Here is an 18,317-nt window from a genome sequence, read left to right as displayed (position 1 = left end):
TTGCTTTTGATTTATTTTCCTCCTAACTGAAGGTGCACCATAACGGTGGGCAGCTGAGATAAATCTCAAGCCTACGGAACGACCATGCTTCCTACTTTTCCACGGCAATGACATACAATGTATGAATCAATCGTATGTACATTCATCCATCCTGGAAGAGAATGGGTCCTCTTAGAGTCAATGACTTCCAGAAGTGTCTGAGAGGATGTCAGACTGAGGCTGCGTGCTACACTGCCTTACAAGGGTAAACATGGCAGGGACAGCTGATGAGCTCTTTCAAGCATTGATGATGCACTCCTGCCATGCACCCACCTACCCCATTCTCCCACCCCTCACCTACCCACCACCCACTCCATCCCAGGGATTTGGGACAGGGCCTCCAACAAAGACTCCCAGTGGAGCAGCCCTTCTGGAATTGTAAGGTCTAAGTCTTTTGTGTAAACATATTGATTCCCCATTACTCAACAATAAAATTTTAACTTATAATGTATAAATGTATAATATGCTAAACTAATAGGTCAAACTGTTCTCAAAACAAAGCACTAATCTTATTTATCCCATGTTACAAATTTCTCCAGTAACCTTTCCCCAAATGTGCCTCTCTTTTCTAATGGATCTTAGGCTTGACCCATGCTCTGCTCCTGGAACCTTGGACTGTTGACCTTGGTCTTCCATGAAACACCTGCTCAGGAACTGAGTCTGTGTATGAGATGAATGCTTCCCAATTCCTCTTTTTGGGCTGTTATCCATGTGCTAGCATCAGTGCTCCTCACTGCCACGTTGAAGATGTGGAGCACATTGTTAGTTCAGGCCTCAGCCTTTACCACTTTTACTCTCAGTTAGTCTAGTCTTCAGGCTGAGCAATGCCCTCATCAGTCCTAGGTTTGGACTTTCCTGCTTCATCCGGTGCTCATACTCTCTCATTTCCAGTCCCTAACCTGTTTCTCTTAGTGCTGATAGTCGCCTCATTGAACTATCAGCCACCAATTCTGCAAGACCACAGGTTCCGACCCTGAGTACTCAACCTCTCCACCTTTGGGGAGAGTAGTGGCATTATCACTGGGCTAGTAATCCAGAGGCCCAGGGTAATGCTCTGGGGACCCTGGTTTGAATCCCTCCCTGGCAGAAGGTGGAATTTCAATTCAATCAATAAAAATCTGGAATTAAAAGTCGAATGTCGAAAAAACCCATCTGCTTCATTAATGCCCTTTGGGGAAGGAAATCTGTCAATGTGTGACTCCAGATCCATAGCTATGTGGTTGACTGTTAAATACGCACTGAAATGGCCTAGCAAGTGACTCAGTTGTAACGAACTGCAAGAAAGTCATTAAGGAATGAAACAAGATGGGCCACATGGTATCGACCTAGGCACCAGAAACGACAACAACCTTGCAAAGCCCTCCTTACTAACATCTGGGGGCTTGTGCCAAAATCAGGAGAGCTGTCTCACAGGCTAATCAAGCAACAGCCCAACACAGTCATACTCACAGAATCATACCCTACAGATAATGTCCCAGTTACCACCATCACCATCCCTGGCTATGCTCTGTCCCACCGGCAGGACAGACCCAGCAGAGGTAGGGGCACAGTGGTATACAGTCGGGAGGGAGTTGCCCTTGGAATCCTCAGCATCGACTCCAGAACCTATGACGTCTCATGGCATCAAGTAAAACATGGGTAAGGAAACCTCCTGCTGACTACCACGTACCGCCCTCCCTCAGCTGATGAATTTGGGCTCCTCCATGTTGAACATCACTTGGAGGAAGGACTGACGGTGGCAAGGGCATAGAATTTATTCTGGTGGGATCTTCAATGTTCATCACCAAGAGTGGCTTTGTAGCACCACTACTGATCGAGCTGGCCGAGTCCTAAAGGAAATAGCTGCTAGACTGGATCTGTGGCAGGTGGTGAGGGAATGAACAAGAAGGAAAAATATACTTTACCTCATCCTCACCAACCTGCCTTCCCCAAATGCATCTGTCCATGACAGTATCAATAGGAATGACTACCGCACAGCCCTTGTGGAGACAAAGTCCTGTCTTCATACTGAGGATACCATCTGTTGTATTGTGTGGCACTACAGCTGTACTAAATGGGATAGATTTCAAATAGATTTAGCAACTCAAGACTGGGCAATGATGAGACACTATGAGCCATGAGCAGCAGCAGAATTGTACACAATCTGTAACCTCATGGCCCAGCATATCCCCCACTCTACCATTACCATCAGGTCAGGCAATCAACCCTGGTTCAATGAAAAGTGCAGGAGGGCATGCCAGGAGCAGCACCAGGCATACTTAAAAATGAGGTATCGACCTGGTGAAACTACAATGCAGGACTACTTGCGTTCCAAACAGCATAAGCAGTAAGTGATAGAAAGAGATAAGTGATTCCACAACCAACGGATCAGATCTAAGCTCTGCAATCCTGCCATATCCAGTCGTGAATGGTGGTGGATAATTAAACAACTCACTGGAGGAGGAGGCTCCACAAATATCCCCATCCTCAATGAAGGGGGAGCCCAGCACATCTGTGCAAAAGGTAGGGCTGAAGAATTTGCTACAATCTTCAGCCAGGAGGGCCAAGTGGATCATTCATCTTAGCCTCCTCCTACAGTCCCAGCATCACAGATACCAGTCTTCAGCCAATTTCATTCACTCCACATGATATCAAGAAATGGCTGAAGGCATTGGATACTGCAAAGGCTATAGGCCCTGACAACATTTGTGCAATAGGACTGAAGATTTGTGCTCCAGAACTTGCTGCGCCCCTAGCCAAGCTGTTCCAGTACAGTTACAACACTGGCATCTACCCAGCTATGTGGAAAGTTGTCCAAGTATGTCCTGTACGCAAAAAGCAGGACAAATCCAACCCAGCCAAAAACTGCCTCATCAGTCTACTCTCAATCTTCAGTAAAACAATGGAAGGGGTCATCAACAGTGCTATCAAGTGGCACTTGCTTAGCAATAACCTGCCCACTGATGTTCAATGAGGTCAGCTGCTGACCTCATTATAGCCTTGGTTCAAACATGGACATAAAAGCTGAACTCCCGAGGTGAAGTAAGAGTGATTACCCTTGACATCAAGGCAGCATTTGGCCGAGTGTGGCATTAAGGAGCCCTAGCAAAACTGGGGTCAATGGGAATCAAGGGGTAAACTCTCCACTGGTTGGAGTCATACCGAGTACAAAGGGTGATCATTGTGGTTGTTGGAGGTCAATCATCTCAGTCCCAGGACATCACTGTAAGTGTTCCTCAGGGTATTGTCCTTGGCTCAGCCATCTTCAGCTGCTTCACCAATGATTTTCCTTCCATCATAAGGTCAGAAGTGGGGATGTTCACCGATGATTGCACAATGTTCAGCACCATTCGTAACTCTTCAGATACTGAAGCAATCCATGCCCAAATGCAGCAGGACCTGGACAATATCCAGGCTTGGGCTGACAAGTGGCAAGTAACATTCATGCCACCCAAGTGCCAGGAAATGACCATCTCCAACAAGAGAGAATCTAACCATCACCTCTTGACACTCAATGGCATTGCCATCACTGAATTCTCCCTCTATTAACATCCTCAGGGTTACCATTGACCAGAAACTGAATTGAAGTAGCCATATAAATACTGTAGCTACAAGACCAGAGGCTAACAATCCTGCAGTACCTAACTCACTTCCTGATGCCACAAAGCTTGTCTAACATCTACAAGGCACAAGTCAGGAGTGTGATGGAATACTCCCCGCTTGCCTGGATGAGTGCAACTCCAACAACACTCCAGAAGCTTGACACCATCCAGGACAAAGCAGCCCGCTTGACTGGCACCCCATCCACAAACATTCACTCCCTCCACCACTAACACACATCAGCAGCAGTGTGTGCCATGTAAAAGATGCACTGCAGCAGCTCATCAAGGCTCCTTAGAAAGCACCTTCCAAACACATGACCACTACCATCCAGCTGGGCAAGGGCAGCAGACTGATGGGAACACCGCCACCTGCAAGTTCCCCTCCAAGCCATTCACCATCCTGACTTAGAAATATATTGTCATTTCTTTAGGGTGGCTGGGTCAAAATACTGGAACTCCTTCCCTAACAACACTGTCGGTGCATCTACACCACATGGGCTGCAGCAGTTCAAGAAGGCAGCTCACCACCACCTTTTCAAGGACAATAATGCTGGTCTAGCCAGTGATGCCCACGTCCCATAAATAAATTTTAAAGAAGTACAGTAATGAACAGCACAAACTCTGACTCATGTACTCTGCCCCTGGCCAAGGTGCATGGACAGCACCTGTAAATCCTCACTACCTTTCAGCTGACTCAGCACTGACGAAAGATCAAACCTGGGATATTCTGGCCTTGTGGAACTGCACTGGGCGGTGCTATTGCAGTGAACAAGTTTCTTTCTAAAGAATAAGTGAGGAAACGTGTTACAAAATATACTTCTGAATGGTTCTCTGATTCATATTAAGTGCTGTAGAACAGTCCTTTAAGGTTCACTGCCAAGAGAACAAAAATTTAACAATTCACACAAGAGCTGGAAGAACGATCATCTGACAGGCAATTAAATTAAACTGGAATTAAAGTGTTACATTTACAATGGAAATTGCAGACTTGGTTCATAATCATCTCATCTGGGGTAAATTAAAGTGCAGTAGTGGGGCTCAATTAAACAATAACCACTAGCAAACATATGGAGTTGCTTTGTTACAGAGATGAATTTCCAACCGCAAGCAAATAAGCAGGTGCAGTTTAGAAGCCAAATATCAGCGGGATGTTTCACCTATCGGAGGACAAATCCACTGGAATGCTTATACAAGTCCAGTTCTTGGAAGGTTCCAGTTCAAGCCACTGCCTTCCATTCAGTGGCCTAGTGAAGTGGCAGAAGGAAACTGTCAGGAATCTGCCAAAGTCAATCTGCAGCCAACTGTGATTAAATGAGCCACAGCAGCTAGAGTGATTCCTTCCTAATTCCCCTCATAAAATGTGGCCTTTTCTCCTTTAACCCTCCATAATGTGTGTGTTATCCTCTATGTAATGTGTATAACATCACTTCAATTCTTAGAGCACTTTGTTTCAGAGCAATATAGTCTTATCGCTTTCATTCCATGGGTTGTTCCCAATTACTGTGTGTTATATAACCCTGTTGTGTAACCCCATGGAGTATCTTGTAGTTTGCATTTGGATCTTTAAAGAAACCAACTTGTTCTTTACCTGCTGTTTCTGGCTCTCTGCCTGAATCAGACTCTCATCCCTCTCTTTTTGTAAACTGAGGATTTCTTCATTTAGCTGCTCTTTCTCTTCCTCAAAGCGGGTGACAAGGTCTTCACGTTCCTGCTGAAAGCGTTGATATGTCTCATCCCTCTCCGCAGTCAGCTCAAGACGGAGGCTCTCCTGTGGGCACAGAGTGAAGCTTATGCCACTTGAATGCCATCAGTTTTCACTGTGTTATATCCCCACCATTAGAAAGTTACCTAAAGTCAGCCTTTAGATTCAACAAATGAGAGGCATTTATTCTATCTTTTTGGCAGAATTCATCTTTTTTAAGCATGCTGAACGTGACAATTTCGTACCCTGTTTCAGACCGATTGGTGTAAAGGTACGTTGCACGTTAACTGGGTATCAATTGTGTTATGTTGCCATGAGCTCCAGGGTGACCAAACATTCTGGATTTTCTGGGACTGTCCCTTATTCCAGCCTTTGGTCCTGCATCAGGCCTTCCAGGATGTGTTTTGTCCTGTATTTCTGGTATCTCTGCAGGACTTGCACATGCGTTGAGCATGCAGATTCTCAGCTTGAATGCTCCCACAGCAACACCGCACCCAGCCCCCACCACACCCCCGCTCTCAAGGTTTCACCAGCATCCGCACAGCAAAGTGCCCCTTTTTTGTTTTGACCAGAGTTGGGCACTCTAACACACACTTCCTTGGATTTACTGGTCTATTTTTGGGAACAGGGTAAAATTACGCTAAAAACTTTACTCGGGAAATTAAATGTGTCAAAGGGCTCATGATAAGGTTGATTGTACATAGGCTGTGGAAGGAGATTAAATAGGTGGATAGAGTCTGTTATGGGGTAGGATGGAAAGCTGATACTTTTTAATCAAATCATTGAGGCCTGAATGCTACAAACCTTTTCTTTCTGGAGGCGTTCAACATCCTCCTCATGGACCAGTTTTTCATTTTTCAGTGAGATCTGGGCCTCTTGCTCCACTTGACCCAGTTTCTGTTGTAACAGCTCTTTATCTCGTCCAATGTTGATTAGCTGCAGCTCCATCTCTTTATGTGCCACACCAATCTCTGCTGAAATACACAAAGGAATTCCAGTCGTTTCACTGAAACAGCAGAGTGCACATATGTTCAAGCACAATTATACAACAAGCCTGGATTCCGACACAAGTGTGTAAGACAGGTCTCAGTAAGTTCTGGGTGCAGTAGGGTAGGTGCCAACACGCTGAGGATGCAGTGTATCTGGGGGCACTAGGGTAAGTGTCATTACGCTGAGGGTGCAGTCTATTTGGGGCAGTAGGGTGGGTGTCATTAGACTGAGGGTGCAGTCTATTTGGGGCAATAGGGTAAGTGTCATTAGGCTGAAGGTGCAGTGTATTTGGGGCAGTAGGGTAAGTGCTATTAGGCTGAGGTTGCAGTATACTTGGGGGCATGAAGGTAGGTGTCATTGGGCTGAAGGTGCAGTCTATTTGGGGAAATAGGGTAGGTGTCATTAGGCTGAGGGTGCAGTCCATTTGGGGATGTTATCTTAAGTGTCATAATGCTGAGGGTGCTTGATATTTGGGGCAATAGGATAGGTGTCATTCGACTGAGGGCGCTGTCTATTTGGCGGCAATAGAGCTGGTGTCATTAAGCTGAGGGTGCAGTCTATTTGGGGCGGTCAGGTAAGTGTCATTAAGCTGAGGATGCAGTCTATTTGGGGCGGTCGGGTAAGTGTCATTAGGCTGAGGGTGTAGTCTATGTGGGAGCAATAGGGTAGGTGTCGTTACGCTGAGGGTACAGTCTATTTGGGGCAGTAGGGTGAGTGTCAGTAGGCTGAGGGTGCAGTCTATTTGGGGCAGTAGGGTGAGTGTCAGTAGGCTGGGGGTGCAGTCTATTTGGGGGCAATAAGGTAGGTGTCATTAGGCTGAGGATGCAGTCTGTTTGGGGCAGTGGGGTCAATGTCAGTAGGCTGAGGGTGCAGTCTATTTGGGGGCAATAGGGTCAATGTCATTCGGCTGAGGGTGCAGTCTATTCGGGGCAATAGGGTCAATGTCATTCGGCTGAGGGTGAAGTCTATTTGGGCAATAGGGTAGGTGTCATTAGGTTGAGTGTGCAGTCTATTTGGGGCAGTATGATGAGTGTCATTAGGCTGAGGGTGAAGTCCATTTGGGGCAATAGGGTAAGTGTCATTAGATTGAGGGTGTAGTCCATTTGCGGGTAGCAGGGTGGGGGCCATGAAGCTGACAGTGCAGTCTGTTTGGGGATGGTTGGATTAGTGTCATTAGACTGAGGGTGCATTCTATTTGGGGGTGTTAGGTTAAGTGCAATTAGGCAGAGGGTGCAGTCTATTTGGGGCAATAGGGTCAGTGTCAGTAGGCTGAGGGTGCAGTCCATGTGGGGGCAAAAGGGTAGGTGTTACGCTGAGGGTGCAGTCTAGTTGGGGCAGTAGGGCAGGTATCATTAGGATGAGGGTGCAGTTTGTTTGGGGCAGTAGGGTCAGTGTCATTAGGCTTAGGGTGGAGCCCATTGGCGGCAGTTGGGTAAGTGTCATTAGGCTGAGGGTGCAGTCTATTTGGGATAATAGGGTAAGTGTCATTAGGCGGAGGGTGCAGTCTATTTGGGGCAGTAGGGTAGGTGTCATTAGGCAGAGGGAGTAGTCTATTTGGAGGCAGTGGGGTAAGTGCCATTAGGCTGAGGGTGCAGTATACTTGGGGGCATGAGGGTAGGCTTCATTAGGCTGAGGGTGCAGTCTATTTGGGGCAGTAGGGTAAGTGGCATTAGGCTGAGGCTGCGTCTATTTGGGGCAGTAGGTTTGGGGCCATTAGGCTGAAGGTGCAGTCTATTTGGGGGTGGTGGGTAAGTGTCATTACGCTCAGTGTGCAGTCTATTTGGGGCAATAGGGTAAGTGTAATTAGCCCAAGGGTGCAGTCTATTTGGGGGCAATAGTGTAGGTGTCATTGGGCTGAGGGTGCAGTCTATTTGGGGGTGGTGGGTATGTGCCATTAGGCTGAGGGTGCAGTCTGTTTGGGGCAGTAGGGTAAGTGGCATTAGGCTGAGGGTGCAGTCTATTTGGGGTGTTAGGTTAAGTGTCATTAGGCTAAGGGTGCAGTCTATTTGGCGGTGGTGGGTATGTGCCATTAGGCTGAGTGTGCAGTATATTTGGGGCAGTAGGGTAGGTTTCATTAGGCTTAGGGTGCAGTCTATTTGGCGGTGGTGGGTATGTGCCATTAGGCTGAGGGTGCAGTCTATTTGGGGAAGTAGGGTAAGTGGCATTAGGCTTAGGGTGCAGTCTATTTGGGGCTGTAGGGTAGGTATCATTAGGGTGCAGTCTATTTGGGGCTGTAGGGTGGGTGTCATTAGGCTTAGGGTATAGTCTATTTGGGGCTGTAGGGTAGGTGTCTTTATGCTGAGGGTGCAGTCTATTTGGGGCAGTAGGGTAAGTGGCATTAGGCTGAGTGTGCAGTTTGGGGCAGAAGGGTAGGTGTCATTAGGCTGAGGGTGCAGTCTATTTGGCGGTGGTGGGTGTGTGCCATTTGGCTGAGTGTGCAGTCTATTTGGGGCAGTAGGGTAAGTGTCATTAGGCTTAGGGTGCAGTCTATTTGGGGCTGTAGGGTAGGTGTCTTTATGCTGAGGGTGCAGTCTATTTGGGGCAGTAGGGTAAGTGGCATTAGGCGGAGGGTGAAGTCTATTTGGGCAGTAGGGTAGGTGTTATTAGGCTTAGGGTGCAGTCTATTTGGGGAAGTAGGGTAAGTGGCATTAGGCTGAGTGTGCAGTCTGTTTGGGGCAGTAGGGTAGGTGTCATTAGGCTTAGGGTGCAGTCTGTTTGGGGCAGTAGGGTAGGTGTCTTTATGCTGAGGGTGCAGTCTATTTGCGGTGGTGGGTATGTGCCATTAGGCGGAGGGTGAAGTCTATTTGGGGCAGTAGGGTAAGTGGCATTAGGCTGAGGGTGAAGTCTATTTGGGGATATAGGGTAGGTGTCATTAGGCTGAGGGTGCAGTCTATTTGGCGGTGGTGGGTATGTGCCATTTGGCTGAGTGTGCAGTCTATTTGGGGCAGTAGGGTCATTAAGCTGAGGGTGCAGTCTATTTGGGGCGGTCAGGTAAGTGTCATTGAGCTGAGGGTGCAGTCTATTTGGGGCTGTAGGGTAGGTGTCTTTATGCTGAGGGTGCAGTCTATTTGGGGCAGTAGGGTAAGTGGCATTAGGCTGAGTGTGCAGTCTATTTGGGGCAGTAGGGTAGGTGTCATTAGGCTTAGGGTGCAGTCTATTTGGGGCTGTAGGGTAGGTGTTATTAGGCTTAGGGTGCAGTCTATTTGGGGCAGTAGGGTAAGTGGCATTAGGCTGAGTGTGCAGTCTGTTTGGGGCAGTAGGGTAGGTGTCTTTATGCTGAGGGTGCAGTCTATTTGGCGGTGGTGGGTATGTGCCATTAGGCGGAGGGTGAAGTCTATTTGGGGCAGTAGGGTAAGTGGCATTAGGCTGAGGGTGCAGTCTATTTGGGGCAGTAGGGTAAGTGGCATTAGGCTGAGGGTGCAGTCTATTTGGGGCAGTAGGGTAAGTGGCATTAGGCTGATGGTGCAGTCTATTTGGGGCAGTAGGGTAAGTGGCATTAGGCTGAGGGTGCTGTCTATTTGGGGCAGTAGGGTAAGTGGCATTAGGCTGATGGTGCAGTCTGTTTGGGGCTGTAGGGTAGGTACCATTAGGCTTAGGGTGCAGTCTATTTGGGGCTGTAGGGTAGGTGTCTTTATGCAGAGGGTGCAGTCTATTTGGGGCAGTAGGGTAAGTGTCATTAGGTGGAGGGTGAAGTCTATTTAGGGAAATAGGGTAGGTGTCATTAGGCTTAGGGTGCAGTCTATTTGGGGCATTAGGGTAAGTGGCATTAGGCTTAGGGTGCAGTCTACTTGGGGCAGTAGGATAAGTGGAATTAGGCTGAGGGTGCAGTCTGTTTGGGGCAGTAGGGTAAGTGGCATTAGGCTGAGGGTGCAGTCGATTTGGGGCAGTACAGTAGGTGTCACTAGGAAGAAAAGAAAGAGCAACAACTTATTTATAAAGTGCTTTTAACATTTTTAATCGTCTGTCCTAATATCTCCTTATTTGGCTCGGTGTCAATTCTGTTTGATAATGGTCCTGTGAAGCACTTTGTTCGAGACTATGTTCGAGACGCTATATAAATACAATTATCTGTTGATGAGGTTGTGAAAGCCAGTATGTAAACACAAGTTATTTTATTACCATGTGTTAGAGCATTTCAGATTATCACTCTTTGGGTCATGAAGTTTTCTTGAATTCCCTATTGAATTGATTAGAAACTCTCTTAAATTAATGCTCTTTGCTTTTGGACTCCCCCTTTATCATATCAAACCTTCATTATCAAAGACCTCCATCAGGTCATCCTCTGACTTCATTTTTTTCTAAAGAGAAGAGCCCCAGCTTCCTCAGTCTTACCAGATGAGTAAATCTTCTCAGTTCTGGGGTATTATCCTCGTGAATTGTTTTTTTCATCTTCTCCATTTTTATAATATAGGGATCAGAACTCTTGCACCGTACTCCCAGCCAATATTCCATCCAAGTTTAGCATAACCCCTCTGCTTTTCAATTCTATCCCTCTAGAAATGAAGCTTGGCTTGCTTTCTTTTAAAATCTTATTAGCCTGTGTTGTTACTTTTCTTTGACTGTGTACCTTTAGGTGCCATTGCTCCTCTACCTCACTTAGGTTCCTATTATGCAACAAGTATTCTTTATATCAAAATGTACCATCTCACACTTACCTATATTGAAATGCTAATTACACAGCCAACTTGCAGGTTTATTATTGTTCCCTTGTATTTGGTCACATTCTTCCTTTGTGTTATCTACACGCACAAAATTCGGGTTGTTTGCAAATTTAGAAATCATACTTCTGATTCATGAGTCTAAATCATTCACTACCCGCCTTTTGCCTATCTGAATAACTCTCTCAACCTTTAATCTCTGTTTTCTGTGTTGCAGCCAGCTTGTGATCCATTCTGCTATTTATCCCCTGAATCCAGATGCACTCATGTTGGTCATGAGTCGACTATGTGGTACCTTAAAGGACTTTTGAAAAGACAAACATATTTCAAACGAGAATCCTAACATTATCCGAAGAGGAAAAATTTTGATAACCATTTAAGTGATACCACTCACTTAACTTATATATATCTGTTTGTAGCCTCCCTATGTCCTCTTCACAACTTACTTTCCAACTATCTTTGTGTAATCAGCAAATTTGGCCACCGTCCCATCCATCCCTTCATCCAAGTCATTTATATAAATTGTAAACAGTTGACATCTAAGCACTGATCCCTGTGACAACCACTCCCTAGATTCGGGGAAGGTCCCATTAGATTGGAAGATAGCAAATATAACTTCATTATTCAAAAAGGGAGGGAGACAGAAAGTGGGAAACTACAGGCGAGTAAGTTTAACATCTGTCACAGGGAAAATGTTAGAAGCTATTATTAAAAAAGTTATAGCAGAGCACTTGGATAAGCTCAAGGTCATCAGGCAGAGTCAGCATGGTTTTGTGAAAGGAAAATTGTGTTTAACCAACTTATTGGAGTTCTTTGAGGAATATATCTAATATCTTATACAGGGATATGGGGAAAAGGTGGGGGAGTGGCACTAGATGAATTGCTCTTGCAGAGAGCTGGCACAGACACAATGGGCCAAATGACCTCCTTCTTTGCTACAACAATTTTATGATTCTATATCATATTTACTTCATTACCCTTGTCTACTCTTTCTATTAGTTCTTCAAAGAATTCAGTGAGGTCATTCAAGCATGAGCTTCCCTTTTACAAATCGCATTGATGATTCCATCATATTTTCAATCACTCAAGATTTCTCTAATAAATCTTTAAGTAAAGGTTTCATTAACTTTCCTACCACTGACGTTAAACTAACTGATCTCCTCTACATTGGAGAGACCAAACGCAGACTGGGTGACCGCTTTGCGGAACACCGTCGGTCTGTCCGCAAGCATGACCCAGACCTCCCTGTCGCTTACCATTTCAACACTCCACCCTGCTCTCATGCCCACATGTCCGTCCTTGGCCTGCTGCAATGTTCCAGTGAAGCTCAACGCAAACTGGAGGAACAGCACCTCATCTTCCGACTAGGTACTTTACAGTCTTCTGGACTTAACATTGAGTTCAACAACTTCAGGTCATGAACTCTCTCCTCCATCCTCACCCCTTTTTATCTCCTTTATTCTAATAATTATTATATATATCTTTTTTATGTATATTTTTTCTTTTCCCACCTATTTCTATTATTATTTTTACAATTTTTTCCATCTTGTTTTATCCCCACCTTTTAGCCTATTTCAATACCCTCCCCCCACCCCACCCCCACTAGGGCTATCTGTCACTTGCTCATCCTGCTTTCTACCCTTAATGTCACCATTAGCACAGCCTTTAGCTAATATCACCACCGTCAACACCCCTTTGACCTTTTGTTTATGACATCTTTGGCAATCTCTCCTTTGCCTTCATCTATCACTGGCCCTCTATCCAGCTTCACCTGTCCAACCCCCCTTAAATAGCTTATATTTCACCACATTTCTTTTTCTCTTTAGTTCTGAAGAAGAGTCATATGGACTCAAAACGTTAACTCTGTCTTCCTCTCCACAGATGCTGTCAGACCTGCTGAGTTTTTCCAGCAATTTTTGTTTTTGTTTCAGATTTCCAGCATCTGCAGTATTTTGCTTTGATCTATAGTTCCCTGGATTTATTCTAATCCTTTTTAAAGTATAAGAGTCACATTAGCTGTCTGCCGGTCCATTAGCATGATTCCCTTTGAATTAATTTTTATATATCTGTAATTGTGTCTCTGCTACCTCTTCACTAATGTTTATTAATATGCACAGATGCAAACCATTTAAACTGGGGTTTGATCCTTAAGTTTGATCAGTTTAACTGTAAATGGTTCTATACCATCTAAGATCTCTTCTTCTAATGCCATGTCCAACTCCTTAGTCTGTTTGGTAAATATTGAGGCAAATTAATTATTTAATATTTCTGCTGAATGTCATTACCTGTCAGTTTACCTTGTTCATCCCTCAGTGACCCTATCCCTAATGCAATTTTCTTTTTGTTCATTCTGTGTCTGTAAAATACCTTACAATATCTTTTTTTTTCCCCTTGATTACCTAATTTTGTTGCTCCTCTTTGCCTTCCCAATTGCTTTTTTGACTTCTTTTGCAATTGCTTTGTGTTCTTTCTTTTAAAAAATCCATGAACCTTCTATAGAGTAGGGTAAGTGTTAATCAGCTGAACTTGCAGTGTTGCTTGGTGCAGTAAATTGAGGATGTAGTATAGTTGGGTGTTATTAAGGTAAGGTGTAAATTTGTTGAGTGCAATGGGTTAAGTTGCCCTGATGTGGTACAATACCCTATTGAGGGAATAACTAAATATGTACTGGATCCTATCTGGTCCAAGACTGTGGAACGAAAAGAGTAGAACTATCTTGATACCTATTATCTATGCCTGGGCGAGCTTCCACATGTGATAATCTACATGTACATACGCAAACACACATTTTAAAACAGATAGTTACATAAATATGCACCCTGGGTTCTGATGGACTTCATCCTAGGTCTTAAAAGAAGCATCCCGTGAGACAGTTGATGCATTGGTTTTAATTAAACTCCCTAGATTTGGGGAAGGTCCCATTAGATTGGAAGATATCAAATATAACTTCACTATTCAAAAAGGGGGGGGAGACAGAAAGTGAGAACTACAGGCCAGTTAGTTTAACATCTGTCGCAGGGAAAATGTTAGAAGCTATTATCAAAGAAGTTATAGCAGGGCACTTGGATAGGCTTAAGGTCATCAGGCAGAGTCAACATGGTTTTGTGAAAGGAAAATCCTGTTTAACCAACTTATTGGAGTTCTTTGAGGAAGTAACATGTGCTGTGGATAAAGGGGAACCAGTGGATGTACTGTACTTACATTTCCAGAAGGCATTTGATAAAGTGCTTTATCAAAGGTTATTGTGGAAAATAAAAGCTCGTATCGGGGTAACATATTGGCATGGATAGAAGATTGGGAGCAGAGAGTAGGCATAAATGGGCCTTTTTCAGGTTGGCAGGATGTAACGAATGGTTTGCCACAGGGATCAGTGCTGGGACCTCAGCTGTTTACAATTTATATAAATGACTTGGATGAAGGGATGGATGGGGCGGTTGCCAAATTTGCCGATGACACAAAGATAGGTAGAAAAGTAAGTTGTGAAGAGGGCATAAGGAGGCTACAAACAGGTATAAATATAGGTTAAGTGAGTGAGCAAAGGTTTGGCAAATGGAGTATAATGTGGGAAAATGTGAAACTGTCCATTTTGGCAGGAAGAAGAAAAGAGAAGCCTATTATCTAAATGGTGAGAGCTTGCAGAGCTCTAGATGCAGAGGGATCTGGATGTCCTAGTGCATGAATCACAAAAGGCTAGTTTGCAGGTACAGCAAGTAATTCAGAAAGCTAATAGAATGTTATAATTTATTGTGAGGGGAATTGAATACAAAAGTAGAGAGGTTTGTTTCAGTTCTACAGTAGTGACACCACGTTTGGAGTACTGTGTACAGTATCGGTCACCTTATTTAAGGAAGGATGTACATGTGTTGGAAGCAGTTCAGAGAAGGTTTACTAGACTAATACATGGAATGGATGGGTTGTCTTATGAAGAAAGGTTGGACAGTCTAGGCTTGTATCCACTGGAGTTTAGAAGAGTAAGAGGCGACTTGATTGAAACATTTAAGATCCTGAGGGGTCTTGACAGGGCAGATGTGGATAGGATTTTTCCTCTTGTGGAAAAATCACAGCTTAAAAATAAGGAGTCACCCATTTAAAGCAGGGATGAGATGAAATTTTTTCACTCAGAGGGTTGTAAGTCTTTGGAACTTCCTTCCTGAAAAGGTGGTGGAAGCAGAGTCTTTGAATATTTTTAAGGCAGATGTGGATAGATTCTTGGTAAGCAAGGGGGTGATAGGTTATCGGGGGTAGGTGGGATGCAGATTTCAGGTTACTATCAGATCAGCCATGATGTTATTAAATGGCGGAGCAGGCTCGAGGGGCTGAATGGCCTACTCCTGCTCCTTGTTCGTATGTTGGTAGGTAAAGCATGCACACACATACATATATTAGACTCATATATTAGAACACACACACCTAGAAGTGACTCCTTAGCAAGAAGAATGGTCTGGTTCTCTCCTTCCAGCTGCTCCTTACGAGTCTCCAGCTGTGAAACTAGTTGCTGAGATTCAAACAGGTTGGTCTCCAAAGCTTCCTTATCCACCCTGAAACAAATTGAAAATGAAAACTCAGAAATGCTGCAGGGTCATGATGAATTGTTGAAAACACACATCAGAATGACATGCCAGACAGCACTCTGGACTGATCCATGGAGGCGGACTCTCAATTTGATCATCGTGTCCTGGAGCCGCATATTGGCGCCATTGCTAAGGCCGCCTATTTCCACCTCAGTAACACCGCCCGACTTCAACCCTGCCTCAGTCTATCTGCTGCTGAAACCCTCATCCCGGCCTTTGTCACCTCTAGACAAGGATTATTTCAATGCACCCCTGGCTGGTCTACCATGTTCTACCCTCCGCAAACTTGAGCTCATTCAAAATTCTGCTACCTCTGTGCACACTATTTAGGTAGCAATAACATGAAATACAACACATGGCATAACTTCTTCACTGCCGTCTCATTTAAAAATGCCTAATAATGAGTGAGTATTGCTGAAAAAAGAGACATGTCAAAACTTTTTGTCTTACACTCATCAGAACACTCCACAAGAATACCATTACAAGGGGAATACAACAATTAATACTGTATGAGAAGAGAGCACTGATTGGTTGTCAAGTGGACTCTAACTGGCAGAGGCATTGCCATGGAGAATGCACCAATTGATGGTGACTGGCAGTTAACTGCCAAACATTGTTTGAAGTTTAAACCAGGCAGCTTGACCCTGATTAGTCAAAGCATTGCACCGAGGAATGAGTCAGTGAATGGCTGTCGCTTATTTTGTTTAGCTGAAACACGCGCAATATATGTACATGTTCATTTGGTATTGCTAGCCTATTCGCCAATGTTACACTTGAGGAAGCCATAGATATTTGTGTTGCAGCACTATATCATGGAGAGCTAGACCCGCCACAATTGTGTGAATCAGTATTCACTGAACTTATGAACTTGGTAACTTGCACAATTGAGTTCAGTTTCAATGGCACCATTTTTGCCTAAATCGATGCTGTTGCCATGGGACCCCCTCTAGACCTAGCTCTTGCAAACATCTTTGATGGGTTCCATGAGAAACGTGTCTTCAATGGAATGACACCTAACCTTCTACCTCTCGCATATTTCTGATTTGGGAATGATACGTTCACTATATTTAAATCCACAGCTGCATGTAATGAAATCCTCACATGTTGTAATGGGTTCCATGCTGTGCTCAAATTCAGCTTTGAAATGGAGCAGTCAAATGAACCCCCCTTCCTTGACATACTAGCTGAGAATTCTGCTGGGGGTTACTCTGCCACAGTCTACCACAAACCTATTTTCACTGGTCAATATTCATATTGGGATTCTTACAGTTCCACACGCCATAAGAATGATCTTATTGGCAACCTTGTAAATAGGGTCCGATCCATTTGCTCACCATGCAAGCTTGATGCTGAAATAGGGTGCATCAAAGGCACCCAGCGGGATAATGGCTACCCTGATCAGATCATTTCACGTTGTTTATCACACAAACTCATGAACGGGAACTATGGCTCTCAGCTTTCGACCATGAAAAGTGCCCAGTCTACCTCAGATTACCCTGGAAGGGCAAGGTATCTCAAAAATTTGAGCAACAGGTGAAACTAGCTGTTTCATGCTGCTATTGCGCAGTAGCAAAACAAGTGGTATTTGCCACTAACAGGATGCTGCCGTCAAGCCAAAAAGACGTTCTGCCTATCACACAAATGAGTAATATGGTATATGAATTTCAGTGCCAGTGCGATGCTAGGTATGTAGGCTGTACGTCCCAAAGACTGGTGGACTGTATCAAACAGCATGTCCCAGCCACTGCTCACAACGGGCAAGGTACAGACCGGACCCAATCAGCCCGTACTTGCAAAACTCAAAACACCGTGTCCAACCTTAGATGTGGTTCTGCGATTGGACAACATTTTCTAAATAATCCTCGATGTGCTAAGAATTATGTTGACAACCAGCTTAAGATTGTCAGTTGGGCTCGCACTGTGGTGCACTTGCATTTACTGGAAGCACATATATTAACACACAGGGCCCTGTTCTTTGCAGAAAGAAAGAACATGTACACACATTGCGCCTGTTTCAGCTAAACAAAATGTGACAGCCATTCGCTGACTCATTCCTCAAGGCAATTCCTTGACCAATCAGGATCAAGCTGCCTGGTTTAAATTTTAAACAATGTTTTGCAGTTAATTGTCAGTCACCGTCAATTGGTGCATTCTCCATGGCAATGCTTCTACCAATTAGAGTCCATTTGTCAATGAATCAGCACTCTCTTCTCATAAAGCATAAATTGTTGTTTTCCCCTTGTAATAGTATTCTTGTGAAGTGTCCTGATGAGTGCAAGATAAAAAGCTTTGACATGTCTCTTTTTCAGCAATACTCAAGTTTTGCACTACCAAACACATTTTTAATAATGAGGTTCCAGCAAAATAAGCTTATCCTCCATCTGCTTTCAGTCACTAGACCACTGCTGGAAAACTGAATGCTATTAACAGAAGAATCTTGCCTCATATGTCCCACAGTTCAATCAGCCAAGGCTAAAGGGTTATACTGAATATCTAAATCAATGTAACAAGTAGCAACTTTGTTGGAAATTCACTTCAAATTAAACGTTTAAATACAGCATGCAGTATAGGAATCCCCTACCTGAGAGCAGCTACCTCCTCGGACAGGGCCCTGCTCTCCTTCTCAGCAGCTGTCAGCTGCACCACCAGGTTGGCCTTGTCCTTCATCAGTTCCTCCTTCTCTTTGCTGGCTCGGAGTAGTCCTTTGCTTTGAAGCTCCACGTCCCGCTCTGTCTGGGCCAGCCGTTCCTTCAGAGCCTGCTTCTGCCTGTTCACC

General features: G+C 44.6%; 1 protein-coding gene across 1 annotated transcript in view; it reads right to left on the bottom strand.

Annotated features, from left to right (window-relative positions):
• crocc2 (ciliary rootlet coiled-coil, rootletin family member 2) overlaps positions 1-18,317 on the bottom strand; it is a 293,289-nt gene that overhangs the window by 132,981 nt on the left and 141,991 nt on the right. The window contains exons 17-20 of the mRNA XM_078563452.1: positions 18,123-18,316; positions 15,381-15,508; positions 6,127-6,296; positions 5,209-5,388 (exon numbers count right to left, since the gene is read on the bottom strand). Coding sequence (XP_078419578.1) covers positions 5,209-5,388; positions 6,127-6,296; positions 15,381-15,508; positions 18,123-18,316 — 672 coding nt within the window. The remainder of the gene's footprint in view (positions 1-5,208; positions 5,389-6,126; positions 6,297-15,380; positions 15,509-18,122; position 18,317) is intronic.

The sequence above is a fragment of the Cetorhinus maximus genome, chromosome 19 (genome assembly GCF_964194155.1).
Source record: "Cetorhinus maximus chromosome 19, sCetMax3.hap1.1, whole genome shotgun sequence".
NCBI classification, from domain to species: domain Eukaryota; kingdom Metazoa; phylum Chordata; class Chondrichthyes; order Lamniformes; family Cetorhinidae; genus Cetorhinus; species Cetorhinus maximus.
Note: the sequence above shows the minus strand (reverse complement) of the source record. Positions and strands in the feature narration are given on the sequence as shown.